The sequence below is a fragment of the Trematomus bernacchii genome, unplaced genomic scaffold (genome assembly GCF_902827165.1).
Source record: "Trematomus bernacchii unplaced genomic scaffold, fTreBer1.1, whole genome shotgun sequence".
NCBI lineage: Eukaryota > Metazoa > Chordata > Actinopteri > Perciformes > Nototheniidae > Trematomus > Trematomus bernacchii.
The window spans coordinates 1,987,066-2,014,673 of NW_022987654.1; the positions used below are offsets into that span (position 1 = coordinate 1,987,066).

A 27,608-nucleotide genomic window follows, 5' to 3' on the forward strand; every position below is an offset into this window, starting at 1 on the left:
AGGTCCCCTATTATACTGTTTTTCATCAATATATTATAGGTCTCAGATATATACAAAACGTGTCTCTGAAGTGTTTGGCTCGAAATACCAAACAGATCGTGCATTGTAACATCCCATAAACCCCTCTGTTTCAGCCCCGTTTCAAAAGTGCTGATTCTGGGTCTGTTACTTTAGATGAAAATAAGGAGCCACTCCCCACGCCCCTCTGAGATATTTGGTTAAAAAGAACACAATGGTGCTCTAGGAGGAGATTCAGGTGATAAGGTGGTGGGGGGTTACCTTGGTTGGTTATTTGCAAATGGTTACACAAGCCAAAAAATCGTTATGACATCATAAAGTGGCCAAAATCTGATTAGCTCATTTTCAGACCGGTTTTTATATAAATGGATCAGGACAAAAAGAGAGCGAATACTTTTTCTTGAAACTTTCAGAATCTCTTTACACAGAGGGGACACATGTTTATATATAAAAGACGTGAAAAAGTGGATTTTGCATGATAGGTGACCTTTAAGGACACAGAGGCAGAGGAGGGTGTCTTCTACTGGAGTGGATGCAGCCTCACCCTAGCCAGTCTGAGCTCCGTCAGTCAGAGTTCAGGCACTATATTAAAAACACTCCTGGTATTTTGTGCGTTAAAAAAAAGAAAGAAGGCAATGCTATGTCCGAGAAGAAAAAAACTGTACAAAAAAAATCGAAGAAAAAAAAAAAAAAAAAAAAAAACTATGAATGACTTCATTAGCTGGACTCTCCCAAAATCTGTGAGATATCTCTGAGGTAATCATTGAAGTATGACTCATTAGACAGCAATAAATACCAACATGAATACAAATATTACAAAAGTAAAAACAGAGGCAAATGCTTAATGCTAAAGCAAAAAATCTGGTGCTAAAAGAGGTAGGTTTTTTAGGTAGATTATGGTGTACATCCATTGTGGACACTCCTTTTTGTAGGAACTAAATTAAGTTGATTCCATTACAATCCCTGTCCTAATTGGAGAGAAAAAAAAAACGGAAACAAAAAAGACTTGAGAGCCTTCGTGTGGGGGATCTGAACCGGACTGATATCATACATCTGTTTACAGACAGGATTTGTAATGGCAACAGTTATACAAAAAAACTTCAAAAATGTCTACATACATGATAAACTGTAAAGCTTGCTGGTGATAGTGTACCATGAGTTGTATATTGCAGCTGTTGTTACTGTATTTTGTTGCCAATCTTGAGGAAATCTCCCCAAAAAGACGGCCTCATCTAGTGTGTGGTAGATATCCATTTTCAACGACCTCAATGCTGCCTACCATGGTAAAGCCAAACAGGAACAATCTGGGGATGCACCATGTGTAGCTTGAACTGTATGTGCATGCTATGTAGTATTTGAGGATTAGCTTGGGAACTTTGTCCCATAAACAACATGTATTCACATATTTACGGAGTACAAATGGGAGAAAAGAGGCAATATGATGCATCCACAAGACTCTTCCTGTTTGGTTTTCAAAGCCAAAAGAGCAACTCTTCTTTTACCCTGTTCTTTTTTATGGAGGGAACTCTCCCTGTGGCACTTACAATGTTCACCAAACCTCCCGCTGTGTTAAACATACACAAATCAACACCGCATCTCTATCTCAACAAAAACAATATATACTAAATCAAACCCATTTCTACATACAGGAAGTATGTATTCAGAGAAAATCTACAAGGAGACTTTTCAAAAACTTCAAAAGTCAGTGTTCAGTAACCAAGCACATCATGCCCCTCCTCAAACTGACATTCTATACATACGAGTGGTACTGCCTAAAGACACTCCAGTCTCTACTCCTCAACGTCCAATCACTGTAGGGACACTTTTGCTTTGTGTGTGTATCTATATCCATATACAAATACACCCACAGACTACATATCCCAAAACTCATGATTAACTGAATTGTATTTAACTAATGAATATCTCCGTGTCCAGTGCTGACTGTCAGCTTGCAGAGTGTCACAGTGACTTGATGAAGAGTTGGAATAAAAAGTCACAGTGGCGGAGAACGGACATGAAATCCTATAGAAGGTTTACAAACTCATGTAGGCTGAACTAACTGAAAGCAACAACTTCTCCCAAAGCAGAGTTGTGGGAATACATCCAGCTCAACGGCAAACACATGCGCTCTCCCACTGCGTAACCCTGGTCTGCTCCCGGCCAATCACAGCAACCGTTTAGGTGTCTTCTGTCACACAGCAAATAGAAGACAAAATAATCAAGTTTGAGACTCGCAAACTCTCTGCAAAGGACTTCATTTAAGCCAAGATGCCTTAGGGAAATCATCTGAACACGGCAAGAATTCAACTTCTTTGGGGAATTGTGTTGAAATAAAAATTACATTTTATTTGATAGAATTTCACCATAATTCCGCATGCAGCAAGCCGTACATTACTGGCCCCTAAACCTAAGCGCTAACGCAGTTTGGTTTATAAGCCATTAGATGCTGTTTAATGAAGCATAAGCCAAAGATGACTGACAGCACTTTGACAGCAGAGAGAAGGCATACGAGTTCCTTTCATGTACACGCTTATCTGCCAAGAGCCCTGGATAAATAGCATATGAGTAAGAAGATTATATAATGAGGATATCCAAGGCTCTGGAAACATCATTTAAATTCACTGTAATAGATCAGGTGTATTATTGATCTATATGGCTTATATTAGAGAGCAGCACGTTATGTTAAGCTTGTCCTCTTTCTGAAAAGAAACCTTGGAAATTAGGCAAATACATCAACCCACCACTAAAAAAGATATAATTTTACTGAATCAAATACACAAGCAATCCCTGTTTAAGCCATTTCTAATTCATTTTTACCAAAAGATCAAAGTCAAAAGAACATAGTGTCTCAGAAACATAGTGATAGTGAATCAAATAGAAATGGGTCAATATTGTATTTGCATATATATTTCTGAAAAAGTTGGCCTTGAGAAATATCTATGTAGCCCTATGTACAGCGACAGACATATGATATAGCTGGTATTTACAGAATGCAGCCACTAGAGGGCTGCGCAGCATACATCATCTTACAGGAGGGCCTGGGTGTGGAGCTGCGCTGCCAGGCCCTCCGACATTCTACAAAATCCACTTCCCTGTCAGAAACGAAAGGGGTGTGATATCTGGGTCTGAAGCAGCTTCCCTAGCTCTCCGCCCACAGAGCTCACTGTTTACTAAGAAGGAACAATTCATGGAATTGTTTTTAAAGGTGATGTGACATTAAAAAACCAAACAAAAACATCCATTGCAATTACATCAGTATATATATATATATATATATATATATGCCAATTCCAAGTATGGTATGCAGCTATATATTAACAAGACAGGCCCCTTGCTTTGGCCTCGATTTACTATTCCAGTTAGATTTGGCATCTTAGCCCTTTAAAATCTGTGATAATATAGATAATCAATACATAGGCTTGCGTAAAAGGTGGAATAACAGTGCTTAGGATACGTGTGGTAGTAATTAACTATTTACAGGGAAACACACAATTAAACAGAAAGAGGAAGAAAGAAAAAACAATTTCAAAAAAGAGAGTCTGAAGCCATAATGCCGGCTGAGTTTGATTGACAGTTAGCAGTGTACAATATCTAAAACATTTAGTGGCTAATTCTCACCTCAAGACCAGGCACCCCAATGTCCCATCAAAACCTCACTAAATGACAGACTATGCTCTGTACTCTGCAGTATAAACCTAACGAATGACAGTTTCCTTCATAGGCTGTGAGGCTAGTATGTCGAGTGGCTGCATGCGCGAAACGAGCCATGAAGCAGCAACGGTTATTTTTAGGTACTGGAAGCTTTTTGAGAAAGTAGACCATACCTTTGGTGAAAGGCAAAAGGCATGCGTTTGCATTGTATACAGTCATATACATACATCCGCTGCCTTACAGAGAAGTAGATGAAAAACAAAAATAAAAAAGTTCTGAACCATTAAAAACCTTTTGCACTGAAATGTGCATCCTGTATCTAGCTTTGTGTAAAAGTAACTGTTTCACTTAGGTGGTGTAAAACAACCCAAGTGAAACAAAGAGGTAGCTCAACTGAATGGCTAAAATGAATAACTGAGTATGTTTGTTGTGTTGATGTGTGCATGCCATGTACACACACACACATAAAGTCCAGGCATTTGAAGCAGCGGTTTGTTGATTTAAATACAGACAAAGACACTGCATATAGGCAGAAGTTGTATGAATAGTTAAATGTGTATTATATGAAGTCTCCTTTGTTTACTACGTCCCCTAACATCTGCTTGCTCTCCATACAACCTTGCTCTTCATGCCAAGATAGGCTTCTTTAGACAAGACGCACATAAAACCACACATCCAAAACACTCAAACACACACACGCATCTCTTTCTCTCTTCCACTAGCTTCAAACTCCACACCTCCATTAAGTCGCTCCAGCACACCCTCGGCGCTCTCTCTCTCTCTCTCCATTTCTACCCTAAGAGGGTCTCCTCTCCAACGTAGGGAGCTCAGAGGGTCTAGGAGACCTCGCTGCCGAACACCTCCAGCACCAGCGGGGTGAGCTGCATGCTGTGCTCCGGCTGGAAGGAGAGAGAGCGGTACTGCTTGGAGTGCTCCTCGTTGAGGCTGCGCAGGTCCGCCAGCTTCTGGATCATCCTGGCGTAGAGCAGCCGTTCTCCTGGGTGGTGCAGCTGGATGTAGGCCTGCAGGGTCTCGGACAGGTGGTCTTGGAGGGCCTCGATGCGAGCGTGATCCTGCACACCTGGGCGGTCTGCAGAAAGGGAGGGGGGGGGGGGGTGTCTTTAGATATTTATGGGTGTTACGCAAGCTAAAAGCCACCCCTTAAAATTAAAAACTTAATTTGAAAACCGATGCTTTAAGTGTTTGTAGTACAATGTGAGCATTTTAACCATAACTTCTTCAATTTAAATACATATTTGTATTGTATTTTATCTTTAATTGGAAATGTTCACTTCTTTTGTGTTTATAAATATCTTAATTCTATATTATCTTCCTCTAAATGTGTATGTTTATATAAATATTTAATTGTCCTTCGTTTCAAAATGAAGCAACGGACACAAAACCAAATTTCTCCTGGGATAACAAAAGTATTCTGATATATCGTGTTTAGAATGTAATAATATTTGTGCCACTAAAGAAATCCTAGAAGTCAAAACGTAAGCTAACATCAAATTGCCTGATCTTTTAGTTTTCCTTCGGTTCTGGTCAGGTGGCGAGCTAATTTTAGATCAGAGAGAACACATCTAATAAATAATGAGGTGGCTCATATTCAATTCAATGCAAATATCCACTTAGTTACACATGCTTTCTTGCACAACTATACATGTATAATGTATGCACTAACTGCATACCATACACACACACGTTCAAAGGTCCCGAAGAACGCTTAGATCTGCACTTCAACGTGATTCAGGATGACTGACAGATATCTGAACCTGCTTGAGATCATCTCTAATTACAAATATTTAAGCTTGTTCAACAAAAAAGCTGTAATAAGTATCTTCTCTATAGGAGGAAAAGAGGCGATCACTCATAAACAATTCATCGTGACCCCTCTATATGTTGGCCCCCCTGCAGTCAGACCTACCTGGAGAGAGCAGGCAGATGGCCATCAGCATCACATGTTCCTCCTCCTGCAGGTTGAGCTTCTTCAGGCCCACCTGGAACTTCACCAGCGGCTCCAGCAGCTCCAGAGTGTGTCCCGCTGCAAAAACACGCAACACATCATTACTGAGTGCAGCGTATAGAAGCAGCAGAGGAGACGGAGCACTTTTGGACAAAATGTACTTTCCGTTAAAAGGCAGCTCATTGTGGAATAGCCTCCCAACTGAGATACGGGATTGTCCCACTCTCAATAGCTTCAAAGGTCAACTCAAAGAATGGTTGAGAAACAAACGGACATGTAATCACCGCTAAATGCACTTTAACACAGGGGCATCTCCTCTTGCACTTTATGTAGCCCTTGTATCTTCTCCTGCACTTAATATGTCGTAGCTGCTACATTGTACATGTGGTAAATACGTGTGTATGCTGCTCATGCTCTTTTTGCACATCATGTATTTGTTTTTGCTATGTATATAAATGTCATGTTCTTAAATGTTTGGAAATTAGCTCAAAGCTAAAATCTGGCGTATTTACACTTGACGCATCTTTTGTTTTAAGTGTTCATTAATGTGCATTGTCCCTGATGAATAAACGATTAAAATCACATAAGAAAAGCCCTCCAGGGAAACCATCCCGCTTTCTCATTTATATTTCATTTTCTGAGACGGGAAACGTCTTCTTCAGCTGGAATCCTCTCCGAATCCTTTTCTTGCACGCGGAGTGTTTTCCGGTTTGTTTTCACAAAGAACTCCTGCCTGAGAGATCCTTATAATCAGCTCATTTGAATGTGGATCAGTGTTCAAGCCATGTATGAGGTTTTAAATATAAATACATGAAAACACATCCAAATCCTGAAGAACTGATAAATCTCCTTTCCCCTTGTTATGGCTGCTGCTGTGTGATCAATGCTTTCTGAGCACTGACTAAATGGTGCCTGTAGCTGTGAAGCACTTTCAAATTAATTAATCTCTTCCTGTAAATGTTAATGAACTCTCAACAAATATGACATGCTTTGTACTGTATCTTATTAGAACAAAGCATTTGTATGATAGCCTTCAGACAAAAGTAAAGACTAATGCAAAATATGTTTTTTTAAATGTTTTGTTTGAAAAAAACTAAATCTTACTTTTTGGAAATAATGTTTTACTATTGTATTTGATATTTGTAATGATACGAAGCAGTAACTATGATGAATAAAACAAATCTGAAACCAATAAACTGGAACCAGGAAAAAAGATAATGAATTGTAATTGTGTGTCGGAGAGAAACACTTTATTGAATACTTTTATATCTTTTTTTGTAATACTTTCATATTTTTTGATTGGATATTGTGCATTAAAAACATTCCTGTCATGTCCTTGTCAGTTCCTTCAGTGATATTTTAAGAGGAGCAGCACAGAGCTGCTTCTCGACTGCAGACAGTGGTTGTTTTGTGTGGTGCGCAGGTCAGGAGTGACATTCTTCTCTTGATCCCAGAGAGAGGAGTCTTGTTTGAAAGGCAAATGAAAGCCTTGCCCACAGGGACCTCTGCGGATATGTAGGACTGGTTTCGCAGAAAGAACGTATATTAGCATCCTCTTTCCTGTGGGTGTGTACTCAGGAAACTGCCAGAAACCTTTCCAGTACTCCCACACTAATGATCTGGTCACTATCTTAACGCGAGGCCACTTCCTTCAAGCTCTGAAAATAAGTGTTAATGTGTAACGTGTGCGTCCTTTCTTCAGCCGAGCCGAATGAGCTGGAGAGCGTGCGTATGCATAGCTAAACTGTACACGTGGCGTAGTTAATACTGACCTTTGGTGACATCGCTGACCTGATATTTAAAGTCCGGCCCACCACAGCTCCAGGACATGTCTTCCAGGTTGAAGCTCTGATTAGAGCGCAGCATGATCACCTCGATAGCGCTGGACTTGAGCAGGGCGATCTGGTCCTCTGCAGTCAGCTCCCTGCGGGGAACGATATCACTTATGTTAGTGAACCATATATAGTTAATTATTAAATACATTGTCTCTAAATAACATTTATCATGCAGTACTGGCAATGTCTAATTTGAAGGTTAAGAGATACGGGTAAACAAGTGAAGATTCTGGAATATGTCGTCAGCTGTGATTCATGTCAAAGGGATTTTGCTTATCAACCGACGAGAGTTTCAAAGTCAGTCGCTGTCTTAAATGTTTATCAGATACGAGCTGTGCTGGAAGACAAAAACATTCAAAAATATTTCTTTCCGTCTGCTTCCTCCCGCTGTGATGGGTCCCCGTGTATGGAAAACCCATTTGATAAACATAAATCACGCTGTTTCAAGAGTCCTCACTGTCACGGTGAAATCCGGCGTCTAGTAATATTAGGAAATTTCTTTTTTTTTTTATTATTAAAGACCTGAACTAGCAGGAGACATGAGCTGAAGCCCGCAGGTCTTCAGGGGAGGTCTGGGTGTTTTCAGTGTTTAGGGAGCAGATCATAAGTGGACAAACATTCCAGAGGTAATCCGAGTACGTCCATCACTCACTGCCAGTGGGAAAGACAACTTTCAGGAAATACAGGCCCTGACTCGTTTTAGCCTCGACTTTGGGGTGACCCCCGAGACACTGAGCGCTTGTCCCTGTCAACACACCGAGAGACAAACACGCTGAAAGGTAGCAGCTTCCATGTGTGGAAGGGGGCGGGGAGCAGGGAAACAATGAATAAAGCCTTGGCCAAACATTGTTATATTGCCTTTACAGTCACAATAAAGGTGTCGTGTTTGCCACTGGTACATGATCCTTTACTGTTTTCAAGGTTATCTTGCAACTCAAACCCTTATATCTCTTCATTGGCCTTGTGCAATTCAAAATAAGAAATTGTATTCCCGGAAATAGATCTGTTTACGTGCTTAAAACCTGTTGTGATGATCAGATAACTAGAGGTGTGTCTCCCTCCAAAAACAGGTCAGTGAATCACCTACTAACATACTAAAAAGGGCCGAACAGTGCGCAGGACAACAAGTCCTTGGCAAATGTACAACCTTGAAGGAACAACACAAAATAAAAACATTTCCCACAATGTGTCAGCTATCTGTAAAATACAGTCCATCAGTAATCTCTGGCCTTTAGACCACAGCCATTACTGTGGCACAATATCGACTAATCAGGCAGAAAAACAAGTAGGTGTACAAAGTCTTCCACACACATTTAGGTAAAGAGTCACGCAGACATGAACATTAAAAAGAAATCAAGAGAAGTAGTTCTGAATATTTTGTCTGGGCGTTTTCGTTATTACTAATATGTTCAAGAAGTCCTCACTGGTTAACTTGAGCTGCTCTACTCTATATTAAAAAAAAACTGAACGACAACAAAGACAATCGGGAAGTCCTCTGCAAAAGCTCAGTTAATATGTACCCTCTTCTCTATCAATCTTTGTCATGTTGGTATGCCCAGACTGAATTGGCCACATGTCATCATCAATAGTTTCAAAGGTCAACTCAGAGAATGGTTGAGAAACAAACAGACGTGCAATCACCGCTAAATGCACTTTAACACAGGGGTATCTCCTCTTGCACTTTAGGTATCTCTTGTATCTTCCCTTGCACTTTATATGTCGTTGCTGCTATATTGTATTACCATGGCATAAATACTTGTGTGTGCTGCTCTTGCTCTCTTGCACTTTTTGCATATCATGTATTTTGTTTTTGCTATGTTTGTAAAATGTAATTTTCTTAAATGTTTTATGTGAGGGACTGCGGATGGAAATGAGCTCAAAGCTAAATCTGGCACTGTTACGCTTGACACATTTTAATGTTTTAAGTGTTCATTACTGTGCATTGTCCCTGCTAAATAAACGATTAAATAAAATGAAATGTCAGCCAACTGACATGTTTACTGGCTATCTTACAGTTCATTGTAAACCTGGAAAGAAAAAAATGTGTTTTCTGTCTCCGAGTCAAATTGTCTAGATAAGGCAGGTTTCTGTCTGTCTAACATCTGACTAATGCAGAGTGACAAGAGTCAAAAGTCTGTCAGACACAAACACAGGTATAATCTTGATAATCCTCAAAATATGCTAAAAACTCTTTAAATGGCACTCAAGCATACAATTATAATGTTACTTACTAAACTGCAGCACAAACTGGACATTCTTTTAAGTAAAAACAAACAGTCTTAAATAAGTGCTTGAATACAGGATGTTTGTTTTTATTTAACTTTCTTTTTAAGTCAGAGTCTGCATAGCTTTTTCAAGTCAATATGTGCGTTTATTAATGATTATCTCTATAAGGAATTTCCCATCATCACTTTAGGGTAAGTGTTTTTTTATTGCAATCATTAAATCCACACTAGTACCTGAACCCGGGGATCATCTTGGCAAAGCCGATGACCTTCTGGATGCTGTAGGAGACCAGGTCAGCCAGGTGGGGCAGCATGGAGAAGCTGGAGCCCTCCTCCTCGCTGGAGTCGGGGCTGCTGCCCTGCTCGTGGTACATCATCAACAGGTTGTTGAAGTTCATTTTGGTGTCTACTGACTCTGCAGCGAGCAAGATGAGGACAGCAGAGAGGAGGTCAGAAGAGAAAACAGAGGTCATTCACAAAGCACCATGAAGTCACACTATTTCTTTATGAATAGACACGCTCAGCGCTGAGAAAAACAAGAGAAATGATGGAACCGAGAGGGCCTGGTGATGGAAAAGGATCATCTGAAAATACACGAGGTCAGTAGGAGTGGGATGAAACTGAGGTGACAGCTATGACAACATGTGAAGCATGCAAAGCTTGCTGGGGTTGTTTTCAGTCATTTGTCTCCACTGAGTGTTGGCGGTATGCCACGGGACTGTGTCCCTCGCTGTGTGCACTCCATTAGTGACGGGTGCATTAATGAACTCATGTTTACAAGTAGGAGTCAGGTGTCGGGGTTGTTCACAGAATTTCCTCTGGATTCTCAGTAAAGCAGCACAACAGATTATATACGCCAACATGCTAACAGCTGAACTGGAAAACACTGCCGTGTTAAATTAAGTATTAACTGATTTTCTAGAAACTGGCCTGACAATTGTGGGACAGATCACCTTGTATTTAAAGTCATTATTTGTGTTTAATACCTCAGTTACCATTTCAGTTAAGTGACAGCTTATTTTTGCTATTTTTAATATAAGATTTGCTGAAACTAGTTTGATTGTTACCCTGGACAGTCACAGTTTGCACTTGATTCAGACTGAAGCCTCCACGGTGTGTGACTCTTACCTGGAGAGTGACTGAAGGAGTCAGAGGAGGCATCAGACAGAGAGTGGAGGGAGGCCGCTCTGCTGGCACTACGCGTCACCGGACCCTCACGCACAGGGGGCTAAACAGCAGAAAAGTGGACGGAGAGATACGGAGGATTATTAATTAGTCTAGTCACCAAAAAAATGAAATAATAATAATCTTGGAATATTTCACAATTATGCTGTAAGAAAAAAAATGCATCTTCATTCACAATCTTCAAATACAGCGCACCAATTTGTGATTTTGATTCCCATTATATATAATATGAAGTAGTTTTGTTGAATATCTGTTGAAAAAATAAAACACAAGGATGAATTCTGATGCACTAGAATTACAGGTTAGAAAGGTCTGAGGTGTTTGAGGGTGATTTAACAGTTTCCAAAGGTTAACTGGACCGTGTGAGATGTGTGTGTTTACAATACAAAACATGACCCTTGTTGACAGGCCGTGGAGTTAAGCCAAAGCAGAAACATTTCTGATGTGAGCAAACAACAACACGAGTATGCTTTCAACCACTCTGTTGAAATGACAAGCATAATTGCATAATTGTTTATCTCTGTCTGTCAATATAAACCCTTCGAAGCTGAAATAAATGTGTCTACAAAATGTTAATATCATGATGAGTATATCTGAATAATCCACAAACCCTGAAGCGGCAGAAGTCAGTGTAGGAGTCGTCGTATGTTTTGTGGTGCGCCTCCACCAGCGTGGCGATGACATGGCTCTGTTCATCGCTCAGCCGGGGCCGCCGCGCCTCCTTCTCCGCTTCGCGCATCGCTTCCTCTTCCTTCCTCCGCTGAATCAGGTCCTTCTTCCTCTGCACTTCCTCATCTGTCAGAATGACTGAGGGGGACAATATAAAAGAGACAAAGAGAGACAGAGAGTGTTAGAGTAAAACTAAACCTCAAGCGGGGTAAAAGCAGGGCGACTAGTGGGGAAAAATACTTTAGGACATAATAAATTGGTTGCGGTACACCACTTTTAAAGCTTTTCAGTTTGTTGTTGCGTTTGATTTTTTTACGACAGCTATGTCAATGTGAGGTTGTCAGGGCAGGGGTTGTTATTCTCTGAAAGAAGCGAATGGGAGGGGATGGGTCCATATGGAGACCCCTGCTGCAAAGAACAAGTGAACGCATTGTCTCTGTTCTGTTTGCTCCTTGTTGTTCTAACCACTGAATTAGCTCACAGAGACAGAGAGAGCCGATGCTGCTGTTTTGAAACGGCAATGCCACTGGCTCCTCTTAACAGTACAGTATATAACAGTTCTTCCCAGAAACACTGGGGAGGAAAGAACGTTCAGCTGGAAGTGAGAGGCCTTTGCTTAAAAGAGGCCCAGGGACAATATCCGGATACATGAGGAGAAAACACGGGGAAAAACGTACCTGCTATTTACAGACCATGAAAATAAACAAGGCTGTGAGGAAAGAAGAGGCCTCGCTAGTTTGTACATAACAGCAGGTGTTTGAACTTCAGATGGAGTAAAGTCACTCTGTACAATGTGGGGAGGCTCTACTAGTTCAAACAGAACATGTTAACACTGTAATGGGGGCGAAGACCCAGAGATACTTGACCCCTGTCCAAATATTACATAACATATGTACAAAAGGGACAGTAGGCCCCCAATACTGCAAACACAGAGTTGTGTAAAGTTTGCGTTTCATCCAAAAAAAGAAACAAGAAGAGTAGACTGTTATTAATGTCTAATTTATCTGCAAAAAGCTGCTATTAATGAGCACATAAGTGTGGGGTGACCACAAAATCTGTTCAATTATTATACCTATGAATATATTCATAACCACTATTTAACCCCACAAAAGGGGTTATCCCTATTTGAATACATGTAGTGCATCACACAATGTGATATTGCCCTAAAGCATATGGCTCTTGTGTCATACTTACATTCTTTCATCATGCCAATGTCCACACAGCGTTTGAGCCGGCATGCCTGGCAGTGGCGCCGGTTGTCCTTGGTGATGGTGCAACTGCTGTTAAAGGGACACGTGAAGGCGGCCTTGCGCTTCATGCTGCGCCTAAATAGATTGTATACATTTTACAGTCTGTTAAAATACACACACATATATCAGTTCATGGACACACAATAGTACGATTCACTGACAAGAATCAAGTTCTATTTTTGTGTATGAACATTATAGCAACTCACTGGATTGACTTTGAATTGAATAAGTGGATAAATAATTGTAAGTGAAAAAGCATAAATATGGATGAGTACTGGGAAATCTAAAGAAGAGTCCTTCGAAAGTGTGACGCAAAGCGTAGTGAGTCAGTCATCAACGGACTGCATGTACTATCATTTATTCACAGATTTGATGAAAAACACACAGATGCATGCGTGGTGAGAGTTCAAACGAGGGCCAGCTGAGCGACGAGGAAGGACATTATTAAACATCCTTTCTTTTTCATCCTCCCCCTTAAAGTCTCAACACCACCCGCCGGGAGGAACGGACGTAAACGGGCGGATACATCAAACACACACAAGCTCAAACAATCATTACTTGCTATAGTTATGTCTTAAAATTAGAAACTCATGTGTGTATCAATGATCTGACAGCAGCCAAGGCGTTACCCGTAGGAGCGAGCTCATTTGTATTCTCCACCTGCTGCTGCGCATTACTGTGAACGTGGATGTTGCCAGTGCTTTTGAGTGTGTTTCTAATGCAACTGTGGGTGGTAATTATATTTAATATGTGTGTGCGTGGGTGGTTGGCCATTATAAATGCATGTTAAGACCGGCGTTTGTATGCTAATGTTTTCATGTGTAAATAACTTGCCAGTCGTCATGCATCACTATACTTTCATCAGGGTGATACAAGTAATTACGCTGCACGAGGCATACTTAGTGCACGTGTGTGTGTACATTGAATATGTCAATATAAGCATTTGTGTACCTGAAAAACCCCTTGCAGCCCTCACAGGTCATGGCGTTGAAGTGGAATCCGGAGGCTTTGTCGCCACACACGCCGCAGATCCGCGGCACGTTCCTATCGAACTCATCGGGGCCCAGAGTGGACGTACTCACAACTGTGGTTTCCATCACTAGATAAAGAGAGGGCAAATGGAGAAAGACAAACAAATAAGCTCCAGGTTATACAAACGGTTCACTCAATAAGGGAAAAACATGAGATGGGTTGCCAACTTGTGGCATCTGAAGTGAATTTAAAAATATGTTCTTAAATTATAATCTGGTTAGTGTTGCGCAAGATATGCGAGAACAAAATAATATTTCATATGACCTACCATAATATTTTTGATTAAGATCTGCTTTTTTTGTGATTACATATAAAGGGTTGTCTCTTTTCAAATTCTACAAACGTTGTCCCTTCCTTCAGGACATTTCAAGTCCCGAGGTTTCCCCTTTAGAGTAGAATTCAACTCCAGTGTATTTGTCCCGGGGTGAGGAACTAAAGCCGTATGAATCAAATGGAAAAACTCTTGTTCCACTCCCAAAAGCTGAATCTGGGTTACATTTGATTACATACTGCTCCGAGTATCTATTTCACTTAACGGCCTCGTGAGAAGGAGAGGGGAAAAAAAGGCATGTCACCGCAAGGCTAGCATCCTCATAAACAAACAATCACTGTCCCTTTTCACAAAGCTCCTTTCTTATTCTCCTCTTTGCTTCCACTGCGGAGTGAAAGCGGAGCAAATGATGGGTGGGTATGGAGGGCCAAGAGAGGAGAGGGTAACTAAACCGATACGATCCTCCACAAACTCACAAATCAGCACCCAATGAGAGGAATGGGCCTGGATCAATCATTTAAAAATGTTTTTGACTGATCAATCCATCACTCATGTCCAATTAAAAACCAATGGTCCTGCTGAAGTTCTCACATACTCTTTTAAATGCAACAACGGTTTTCTTTGTCATGTTGTTTTTCTACTTCAGTGCAACTTTGAACATATTATGTACAGTATGCCTTCAAACCAAACTCTTTCCATGGCCAATTTTATTAACAGGACATAAAACAAAAGGTCAAAATCAGAAAGGAAACAGAGGAGCTTTTCAACTCCTTACTGCTGCTGCAGGCAAGCCGAGCTACTGTACGCGGACGTCTTGTATCTTAGCACCACATGCTTCACATGGGAACATCTGACACGGTTGTTACGGTACAGTGCAACGGTAAACATGCACACGACTGGAAGGAGACGCAGCTGACAGCATATTTTGGTGGGGGGATTTCAGCAAACTGATAAACAATAGACCACAGAGAGACTCATCAGGTTAATGGGAATCCCATCAACCTGGGAAACTTAGGATGGGCTACCGTCGATTAGCCTTAGTGCTCAACTCAGGTTAATCGATCAGAGCCCTTGTTTCTGTTTGGCTGTTTACAATATCTTTCTAAAGCGGCTAATATCAGTTATGATAGTTGCAAAAGAAGAACAAAAAACAGACCTGCATCTGATTTAGAAACTGCTGAATGTGGCCCAAATCTGGAGAGAAAAAGTTCAGATTCCATGTGATTTGTGCACACGAATACAAACAATAGGACATCTTTATCACATGTGTGAAAAAGAAAAGTAGATTTAGACAACTTTGTCTATTCTTATCACTGAACTCTTGAAACAGTGAACTCTGGCCCGATGATTCAAAGCTTAGCAGTAATTTCACACAAAGTACAGAAGGGAGAAAACGTGGGTATCTTATCCGTAACCTGACAAACACAACATTTCATTTACTCTTATTGGAACATTTACTGTCCCTCTGCACTAGGGCTGTGCAATTAATCGTATTTTAATCGCAATTACGATTTTGGCCTGCCACAATTACGAAAACAACATAATCGAAAAAAACAATTATTTTGCTTTGCAACATATTTGATCTAATTTATTTTTGTCTAATTTATTTGTATTTATCATATTTATATATGTTTAGTAGCTTGTGGAAGTGCGCTCCAAAATATTTGTTGATCTTGTTTATTGGTATTTATTATTTTGATATTATTTATTTAAATGTATCATTTATTTTATTTATTTTTGTATTGGTTTTTCAGTTGAATTATACGTTCAGGGTAATCAACAGTTAAAAATATACCGTTCAAATTATTATTTGTATTTGTTTTAAAGTTCAATAAATGGATGTTTTCAAAGTCAATGAATAATCTTATTTAATAATCGTGATATCAATTATTGACCAAAATAATCGTGATTTTTGCCATAATCGCACAGCCCTACTCTGCACAACACTTATTTGTTTTGTTGCAATAGCCAACATGCTTCTAAGGACAGAACAGGCAGGAGTGTGTCCTGAACTCCCCCGTGCAGAGGCAAGGTACACACGTAGGTCCTTCATACCAGGCTATGATGCTATTGTATTCTACACATTTAATATCTTCATGGCCACTTTACAAATAGGGTTTATTCATGGCCACATCAAGATAAGGCCTCCACTATTTACTATACGATAACACTAGTCACCAAGGTGATGTAATATGAATGGGCACAGGTTTTACATTTCAAGCACTCCCGCCATGCAGCTACATAATGTGAGTGACATGCTGGCCAAGAGTCTGAGGCTACTTGGAGTTTGTATACAGGCAAATAATTTGAATGAGCCAGTACAACGAGTTATTGCAGCCTGAACCCCCCAACCCAATCGGGATATCTGTTAGATTATGATTATTGTGGTGGCTTTAAAAGTGAGAACAAGTCAGCAAATAAGCAGAAAGCTTGGCCAGGTTATGAACACTACTTTCTAGACTCCTGCTGACTTGCACAAGATATCCCTCTTTACTTAAATCGCACCAGATTACACTCTGGGATTTATTTGAGCTAGTTGAGAGTTTTTGGAGAGAAATGTGTTACTATGACTCTTTTTAAATTGGTTCCTTTTGTGTTTGGTGTAAATATTGATTTTCAATGAAAGAATGTTGGAAATAATTTCCTTTTTTTTTTTTTTTTTTAAATCAACAAGCAATTTGTTTTATTTGAGCAATTTACCGGGAAGAGCAGATAGCAATGACTGACTTGGATAGCCATGACTGACTTAGATAACCCCTTAATTTATTGCAACTTATCATTAAACATATTTTCTCATATGGTGATGCCCTATTGAAGAGGTTAGATTATCAACATACATCGATGTCATCTATCGATGACCAAAATGAAGAATGGCAGCATCTTCAGCTTATTTGAATATATAATTAGTCTTTTGGCAAAAAAAAACTGCCATCATATAATATAATATTACACAACACTAACCAGAATAAATGGCAGGGTGCTTTATAGAACATCAAATCTGTTCGGCTGCATGTCAGCAAACTAATCCCAACAAGCACTCGCACTCATCACTCACTGTGAACCAAGAGGGAAAACACCCATTTACCATAGCATATCATCAACTGATCAGTGAAGTCACTCCTCTGTGATTGCATTTAGCCATGACAGGCCATTATACTAAATGCACAGTAGTATTGAGAGAGCGCTAAATAATGCATGAGGTTATTAGACCAGATCTGTACTCATTCCTGTCCCGGGCACGCTCAGCTAGAGAACAGGTTTTGAGCTTCAGGCTTCTACTGGATGTCTCACTCTTGAATGATATTGTGTGTACGACATGCGGCGGCATAAATCAAATCTGCCATTGCAGTAATAGTGTGAGACATTACTCATGCGTTACAGCCTAAGGATAAAGCGTATCAATGAGGTTTCCGATTAGCTCACAGGGCTGACTACTGCTCTTTGACTATAACTAGTGTGCTTAAAGATTGTAGCTTAACTACTTGACCAATTTGAGAATCACTGTCATTCGTTTTGAATTGGGCCTTGCAGCATTATTATGCATTGCCACTAACAATATTAGTTAGAAACTTTTCAAAGCAATTGTTAAACTCCAATGTGTCGGAGCTGAAATGATTCACTTCCTGCAAAAAGAAGCAGCATATTTTAGACCGGAATAAGATGTCAAGAGCACAGTGAGCATTAATTATAGTGTGTCCTCTGCTTGTTACGTTCAAGTCAGGAAAACTTGTCAAAGGTTGGCAAGTTACCAAAAAAAGGAAAGCCGTTTTTATTTTAAGCAGTACTCTTTTTCTACATGTGCATGTTTCTGTTCCAACATCTAATTAACAATCTTAGGCAGCAAGCCAATCATTAACAAAGACATGACCGATGAGTTGAGAGAGGACTCGTGCTGTCTTGAATATCTTTGCCAAACATATTTAACTATGTACACTAAAAAAGAAGATTACACAAGGACAATCTTCTGAATGTGACCGACTATAAAAGTGCACATATCCCTTATAAAGTGGGGAGCTACTGACTGTAATTAGGGGACATCTCAGCATCACGGCTAGTAGGAGTTGGAATAAGCTCACACCAGCTTGAATATGAACAACTTCTACTTAACTGTTATGGCTGTTACATTAGCAAATGTGAAATACTTTCAATCTCTTTAGTTGTCTTTGGCATTTATTGAATATGCTCTTGTTAATTAAAGCAGTGGTCACAGTGAACATAAGCGTTTTCATAATTTTGTACTTATTTAAACAACCACATGCCCAGTAGGAAGTTACAAGAAATGCTGGTTAAGCACCGTGTTTTTTTGCAGCAGCATAAATTCCTGTGTCACATGTTAGGCATAATTGTACTCTGCATATGTGTCAATTACACGTGTAGTACAGATGAGCTTGCATGTATTGCCCTCCGCTGTTAAGAGTCCGAGAGGAAGTGCCAGCGCACACGAGAGGGCAGAGACAGTAGTGTGGAAGAGAGAGAGGGATGCACTGGAGAAGCAGGCCAGAGGGCACGGGGGGGGTCGGGGGGGGGGGGGGGGAGAGATGGAGTAAAAACAGATAGGATATAAACATAGATACAGCGAGTAGGGGAGGGGTGACCTCTTTGTCACAATGACTTTCTGTGTCACAAGGCGGATGTGAGAGAGGAATAGTGTGTGAGCACTCGACAGTGGCCCAGAGAGAAGAAAACAACACAAACAGCCTCATTTTGTTATCCTAAAAGAAGGCTAAAAATATACTGTCACAAGCTACTTCAATTACTAGCTAAAAATAAATAAATGTCTCATCTCTGACAGCGTCTCCTCTTGAGAGTATCCGGGGAACTATTATTGCTATAGGATTTAAATGTTTTGTATGATTTATCTCAGTTGGTGTTGCTTTTACTCCCTTTATTTAATCGAGATGTTTATCCCTAATGCAAATCCCTTGTTGGCCTAAAAGACTTTAAGGTTCAAAGCACGGAATGGATTGGATAACAACCCATGTGACAAACACACCCCCCTGCTCAGCCAATGAGAAAAAAGACATTGAAGACTGGCACAGTTCCGTTTTTGGGGTTTAACAAAGGACATAGAATACATCTGATGATTGCTTCCTCAGATGAACCTTGAAATGGCAGAAAATAGGGATAAATTACTATTTTCTGAAGCAAAGATGTCTTGTTTTGTCCAACCAACAGACCAAGCCCAAAGATATACCAGTAAGCAGCTGGAAGATGGAGATGTTTGGCATTGACAGATTTATAATTTCAGCTTTATTTAAAGTATTCACAATTTTTGACAAACGAAGAGAGAGGAATTGATCATGTAGCGCAAAATAATCCCTTTTGGATGCGAAACTGATTCATCCTAAAGAAAGAGGTAAAAGAAACTCAATCTGATGAATACGGGGATAAAAAGATGGAAAAGAATGTGAACTGGAAGCCTGGGGTTTGGGAGTCTCAGTGAAACAGCATCAGTGGTCAATGAGCAGGAGATGAGGCCTGCTGTAATTACGCGCAGTACCGCAAACTGACTCAGGCTTGTCATTTTAAATGGGTGGTGAAAGCTGCAAAATAAAGACATTACCCTAATTTTGGTGGCGTAGCTAGGGAAGAGGCTAGGGAGTTTCCTTTTCTCTTTATCCCAACAAATTAAACGAAGGGGAGCGAAGTGCTTCTTAGCATGCAGTGGAGCAGTGACTCGTCTTTTCCTCCTTTGATTTATTTACATCATGTCTGAAATGGCACGCACGTGTCCCTTAACCTAGGGACTGACGTGACAACCAGTCCCTAGGTTAGATGTAAAGACATGACACTGTCTGCAGAAGCCTTAATGTCAACATTTGATAAATTGTTGAATCTAAAGATGAATCGTCTTGTGCTGTTGGGGGGGCCTGGGCTTAATTAAGAACAACATGTCTTGTCATATAAAATAATATCTATAAAAACGTTGGTCTAACCGACACCACATTACAAGTCCAGCGATTAAATATTAACTACTGAACACCTGGCCAATTTTTTATTTAGTGGAGTTGAAGGAATATTCTACCAAAGTGTGCATAAAATGATTTAACCTGCGTCTCATTTATCAGCGTAAATTGTTTGCACCATCTGCATCCCAAATGTATACGTCTAACTCGCACCTTCTAATTAGTTGACATTAGATGTCAATCAGTGCTAAATTAAATCTCGACTACAGATGGTGAGAACCTTAGGGACATAGAGTCGAGACTTGATAAGTGCTAATATGAGATATAGTAACACTCTACGCCGATGATATTGCACAATGAGTGCAGTACTTCGAAAATGGTAATTCCTGAATATTTGTATTACTGCTGCAGTTTGATCTGCTGTAAAATATTCATCCAGGGATAAGTGCCAAGGTGCACCATGGCAGGAATCCAAAACCACTCATAAAAGGTAGCTTATTTCCTTCTGTTCTACTTGCTACTTCATTTCATGCTGCGCCATTGGTTTTCTTTGTCAGGTGCCCAGCTAATACGAAAAAGACATAAGTGAGAGCTTAGCTGCAAAAAAGACCTGGAGCACAGCCCAGATGTTAGATTAACTTTCATCAAAGTCAATATTAAGTGATTATAAACCCCACCCTCCACCAACGCCCACCATCTAATAAAACTAATTAAGTGGGGCCATTATTGCCTGGGAGTTGAAATGAAACGTGATCGTCGACATGGCAAGATATACCAAAGTGGGTAAAGAGGAGGATCCAGACAGCGTTTCAAGGAGGGATCATTTTAACTGCACACAGACGTGCAGAAGAGCGGGAAATAAAAAATAAAAACTCTGGCATCACGTCTCAAGAATGTCAGCAATGAGCTTATAGACCACATCCCAACACATAAGAGTCAGAGTCGGAATCACATCCAGACTTATAACAGCAGAGGAGGAAAGAGAGGGAGTGCTGTGGAACGCCTGACAGGGAGAAGGAGGACCTGCCTGACAGTCCAATGAGCATCCTCCGTCAACATCACATGACGCAATCCCACAAATGGTTCTGAAATTGTTCCATGCTGCCAAAAGTTTCTCTTAAAGGGAAAGACAGAGAGAGCGCGAGAGAGAACAGGGAGAAGTTGTGGAAAGGGTTGGAGCGAGAAAACATAAGGCTATGTGTTTTACTGCATACCTCGGGTTAGGTCACTACGAGTACAGAAGAGACATAAAATAATCATATCTGGAATAACCCGGCCTGCAGATCAGGGTTATAAATATAAAGTACACACCGTAATTCAAATATGATGTGTGTTTAGAAATTGCCTAAGAGAAACAATATGGGAAAAACAGATCGGGAAAAGAGAACAATGGACAAAAAGAGACAATGTGGACATAACAACAAGTCGACAAACTGAGTGAATGCAGCTAAACAACTGGCTGAGCAGACTAGTCCAGTCCTGTCCCTTTGCTTCCCCCTCGTTCTCCCTCCCGCAGCCTCCACGGGTCTATCTCATGCTCTTTTCCTGCGATCACAGGGAGCATGTTACAGCAGCCGTAACAGCACATGACAAGGTGACCTGTGCCCCACACAGGATGGGCTAAACTGGGGTGGGGGGTCACATGTCCTGTGTCCAACCCTATGGTCTGTGCACCACTCCCCCCCCTGCCCAGGCCCCAGCGCTGGCCTGCAAGGCGAGAGAGAGGCAGTGACGGCAGCCTGCCCCCTTATGCTGGGCCCCTTGCTGGACTCTGGAGAGGGAAAAGAGACGAGGCAGGGAGAGGCCCACTCAAACACACACCGAAAGTCCTGTTTATGTCTATGCCGAATTTGACAGAGAATGCACATTCTCAAGCACAGAGAGTTGAGCACGCAGAGAGCCAACTGGACAAAACCAGACAGGCAACAGAAATCTGGGTGAGGTGGGTGCAAATGCGAAAGCCCACAAGTTGAAGTTATATAACCTCAAATAAATGGTATCCCCCCTCTCGGGAAATACGTAAATACTGTAGATGAGAAACAACAAAACACTTTTGAAAGATGGAAAAAATGTATACGTTACATCCATAATTCAGTTGTAAATAAATAAATCTAGATATCCTTCAATGCCCTATTTATCAAACAATTAATTATATTGTTTTATTCTGGACGATATCTTTCTGTATGACCTGTGCTCCATATACAAACAAATTCTACCTGTGTGATGATGTGTTTGGCCTACAAACCATTAACCAAATAATTGAGGACCAAAAGACATTAGGGGGAACTTAACACTTCATTAGTCTCATATGCAACTCAACATATGTGGCAAACAGCACGCATGTACAGACGTACACACAAGTGGGTCTTTACAAGTACAGCAGCCTCCTTCTTTCTATAGGGGTACATGTGAGAGGAAGGGACCAATTACTGTAGTCACGAAAGGGGGGTGGGGCGGGTATTTCAATGTACAGAAGACCTAATGGACTGTACCATCTCCACAGCACACAGGTCCATTACAACCTGCTACAGATAAAGTCAATACAGACACCAATGGAGCCCATTTTGTATCTTCACACACAGAAATACACTGAAAATGCATTCAGAAGTTGAAGGATGAATGGTCCTCATTTGGGTTGAGTCTCCCATTCGGTCCCAAATAACAGGTTATCTCGTACATTTCCACAACATATAAATTCAGAACATGTGTGGCTGTTGATCTCAAGAGTGCCAAGTTGTTGAGGAAAGACGACAAATTCACTTTTCTAAAACAAGCAATGAAGAAGCAGACATAAAAACACCATCTTCCCTACTGCGTTACAAATGTCCATCTCAATATTAAAATGTGTATTTACATCCTGTAATTTGGTCCCCTTCAGATGTACTTTGAAGGGATGAGCAGCAGAGAGAAGCGCTAGAGGCTTTTTGAATTTCCGAATCAAGTAAGACAAGACGCTCGTAGTAATAAATGATGTCATTATCAGGCAGGGGCTCAGTTCTACATGACTATGCTGTCAGTGGTTAAGGAGTAAAAATAGGTGTAGATTTAGAAATAATCCTGCCACGCTGTGTGTGTTTGTTTATGTTCCTAATGCTTAGACACATTTTTGGACATGGTCTAACTGTATGTTACATGAAAAGAGGGCTGAATTCTCCACTGACCCCTGCAGCCTATCTATGTTTTATCATGGGTTATTGTGATATTAAAAAGGGAGCGAACTAGCTCATAATTAATTAAATAAATTATGGGGGAAATTCCACAAAGTGTGCACATCCCTATAAGTCAGGCCTTTAATTTAAAAGGGGGTCACTCATTTAGGTCACAAAGTACTGACATCAACTTCTTTCATATTGTGATGTTACATTCATGGAAATATTGATAATAGTTAATGCATTACATCTTAATACATTTGTACTTGTTCAAAGAATCATAGTTGTGAAATCACGAGACTGAAACAATTCCAGGAGATACGATTGCGGATATGCGTAACATCAAAGCCACATATGTTAGGAGTTGATCACATGTTAATAATAGACTATTTCAGAGGAGATGTTCAAAATACAGCAAGCAACACATATACACGTGCAGGAGGCATGTCTTCAAAGCAACAAAAACATTTCTCACCTGAGGTTTTAGCATTCCCTTGTACAATAGGTAAGTGTTGAAACCTTGCATCAGTTTTTCCCAAGTTGTTAATCCTGTTCAATAGAAAAGCAAAATGGCATGTCGCAAGTCAGTGAGTGGGCCTCGTACCTGACCAGCCGTCCCTCTGTTTATATAACAGTTAATTACTTTCAACAGCAACATGCGCACTCAATTGTGATCAACATGAAGGCGGTAGCGTAAGTGCGTAGGGACACACGCACACACACACACACACACCACACACACACACACACACACACACACACACACACACACACACACCACACACACACACACACACACACACACACACACACACACACACACACACACACACACACACACACACACACACACACACACACACACACACACACACACACACACACACACACACACACACACCACACACACACACACACACACACACACACACACACACACACACACACACACACACACACACACACACACACACACACACACACACACACACACACACACACACACACACACACACACACACACACACACACACACACTAAAACTGATACAACAACAGATTAAAACTGTGTCAAACCTGTTTCCTACGAGGATTTGAGCAACATAAATTACAATTACTCAACTTTAGCATTCCTCCTGTGCATGCACGTTTCATACCTCGGCTCAACTTTTCCCCATGAAGACCCGAGTTGCGTTTAATCCTCTTTAGTCTCTCCGTTGGTCGTCGTGTTCATTCATGCTCTTGCAAAGTGAGTCCCCTCCATGTTGCCTGCTGGGTGGGTTAGCTTCGAGCAGAGAGAGGACCGTGTTGTACTAAACTCAAAAATGTGAGGCGACTTGGGGAGAAAACGTCAAACTCGTACGCCCTTCTAGACGTCGGCACACACACACACACCACACACACAGCAGCGCTGGTAGTAGCTAGCGTTAGCGTGGCTAGCTGGCTGCTTTAACCCTAAAACGAGGCACCAAGTCCAACCAGCTTACTAACCGCTCTGCGACCGCGGCCGACGAACATCCAGCGGAAAAACAGTCGAGACGCAGATTTATTTCAAAGACGTGCAAACGTACGCACTAACATGGAGAAAACTCAATCACACCTACGGTAGTCCGACGTGAAATACCTCCTTCTTCAGGACCCAAATAGATGGCCATTACTTTTTGTTATGCACCGCCCCCTCTTCAGGACCTCTCCGGGAAAAAAGGGATTTCCCCCCCAGCCCCTCCGGTAACCAATCACCGGTGGGCTCGACGTGTATCCCTTGCTGTGATTGGTGACATTTCGGCCGAGCCCGCTTTTCTTTGGTCGGCTCCGGGGCCCATAAGCGGAGAGCCGCCCCCTCAAACAGGGGTGTGTCGTGACGTCAGAGGTAACGGAGAGGTAAACAACTTTGACCGCGTGAGGTTTAAAGCAACATCGTTTCGCCTCTAATCCCTGAATCAATGGACACCCCGGTGTGGGGGATCACCGCACCTACATAATACAGTGTGATTTCTCAATAATGTGTAAAAAGTCCCGTTGAGGTATTTTTTTTCTATTGCGCCACGGTGTCTTTGTTTTGCTGCTTCAGGCTTTGAGCCATATATTTGGAATTTGAATACACAACACCACCACCATCGATACTACGCAGTTGAAATAATAAAACCAGATATAACTGGTCCTTAAACTGCCGCTGTGCGCATTTTGCTTCATCATTTCTTTGACAGTTTGCAAATGTGTGCACTGAGGCGTGTGTGTCGGAGGGGTGTGTCCACTCTGCAGTACAGTGGTAGGCTGGGAAGCGATGCCGATGCTGCATGGCGATCTTGCCATACATTTGCAATGCATGAGAAATGGCCCAGTATGCTAAACATAGACGATTAAACAATCCATTACACGATCACACTGGGCAAACCTTGCTGAATTGTTGAGCCTATACCAAGGTAAATCTCGTTTTGTTTTTTTTAGCAACTACGCATTTATTACATTTGTTCATTCATGGTTGTGTGCACACGTGAGCTATGTGGTGTTAATGGTGTGTACGATGGGGCCAGCGGAGGGGGCCTGGGTGAAGGTCAGGGGTGTGTCTATAATGTAAACACAGTAAAGGCGACAGATACGAAGGGGAGAGGAAAAAGAGAGAGAAGGGCCTCATCCGGTTCCATAGAACTCCTTTTACTCCTGCTGCAGCCTGAAAACAGGAGATAGATCTGTGCAGATTGTAAAGAGAACACTGTGTTTGGCTTTCAGATTATTTAGTATTTCCATTGATGTTAAGGGAGTTGTCTTTCAAGCAGTAGACATTATTTCCTGACATTTTACGAGGTCAGTCAATATATTATGTTTTGTTTATTTTTGTATTAAATAAAAGCTTAACCAAATACAATGCAATTTAAAGGACTTTTATTACGCTACTATTTCGATCCCATTCTGTATATTGTACTATTTTGAAATTATCTTTATTTTGGCTTAAAAACATAATACAATTCTGAATCAGAATCGTAATACCTTTATTCCACAGAGGGGAAATGTACATTTGTTACAGCAAGTAAATAGACAAAACATCAATGCACCCGAGTTCGTAAACAGATGAGTCAATTTCAAATAATATCAGTAACAAAAACATGTAGGCTGATACTACCTTGCCTCTGTTGTTTTTATCAGATGTGTTTCAGGTTTTTTACACATGTATCACCTGCACTAGTCTAACAATAACATGTGCTCTAGCTACAGTGTGTTGTTCACTGCTTTTCTGCTTTCTAAATCACAGCCTGCATTGCATTGCCTCCAAAACAACAAGACATGTGATGACATTCCCTAAACATTCCTGTCCACTCCACATTAGAAAGCTAAACATTTTGTACCCGCTGTTTGGGTAAAGAGTACAGACCACTTAACAATTACGGCCACATCAAAAAGCCCAACTTGCACGTGCAAAGTTCAATGTCAACAAAAAACATGTCCCATTTTATTTTCTGTCTTAAGCAAATTAGCATAACCTGAGCCCTCAAGCACCTTAGACATGTGTCATAAGCTTGTTGACTTTTGATTCATGTCCAGTGACTGGTAGTAAAGTGTGTGGGTGTTAGGTTCATGCCCATGGAGAGTTGATCCTTGTCCTGCGGCTTGGGCGGTTTCCAAGTCTGGCACCAGCATTGGATCAAGCTGCTCCGCTAACAGGGATTTGTTTGGCTCCACAACACCCATGTCAGACATGTATCGTGGCCCAGCCATTTTGTGTTCTCACATGCTCCGGCCCTTCACAGTGAGGTGGCCCACTGTTTGGAAACCAGAAGAGTGGAAATTGTAAATCAGAAACACTTGACACACTAAAAGTTAGCACCAGTGCCACAAATCAGTTTTGTGGCACTGGTGCAGGAAAATAAATAACTTGCATAGTAACACATGCCTTAAGAACATAATGAGTTGACTTTATATGCTTTTCTATGGTGTAAAAGGACAGATAAGGACATCAGATTACACACATATTAGGATATGCACATCCAAGAATGTGGCTGCAGATTTATAGGAGATGCATTTCATTTGAATTGGTTGGATTAAGATGTTGTTATTACCACCACAATAACAGAAAAATAAAACATTACAGATAAAGACAATCATTTAATTAAGTGGATTACTGTGCCGAGTCAAATTGCCCTCAACTGCATGTCAACATCATGTTGCACGAAAGCAATGTACCGCAATTTGAATTGTGGACTTATAAAAGCTGAGACAATTCATGAAACGTAAATAAAAAAACTGAAATTACAATTTAAAAAGTGGGTTTAAAAGTGATTTACAGATTTACAACCCTATTCTGTATACAGCAGAACAATCAGGTCAGGGCATATCAGGTAAGATAAGAAATACAACTGTAAAGATTTTCATCTCCAATAAATACATAAACACGTGATTAAACATCATGTGTCTAAATTCTTTCTTGACCTTATCAAACCTATATTAATTACTGAA

The 27,608-nt window shown here is 40.9% G+C and overlaps 1 protein-coding gene across 1 annotated transcript; it reads right to left on the reverse strand.

Annotated features, from left to right (window-relative positions):
• Positions 1-375: 375 nt before the first annotated feature.
• On the reverse strand, positions 376-24,847 carry LOC117486531 (vitamin D3 receptor B). The gene is made up of 10 exons (XM_034135023.1): positions 24,314-24,847; positions 23,633-23,706; positions 13,751-13,898; positions 12,744-12,874; positions 11,491-11,687; positions 10,824-10,923; positions 9,930-10,110; positions 7,408-7,559; positions 5,597-5,713; positions 376-4,759 (listed from the first exon to the last, which is right to left on the reverse strand). The coding sequence occupies exons 3-10, from the start codon at positions 13,894-13,896 to the stop codon at positions 4,506-4,508; spliced, it is 1,278 nt and encodes a 425-aa protein (XP_033990914.1). The 5' UTR covers positions 13,897-13,898; positions 23,633-23,706; positions 24,314-24,847; the 3' UTR covers positions 376-4,505.
• Positions 24,848-27,608: the final 2,761 nt, after the last annotated feature.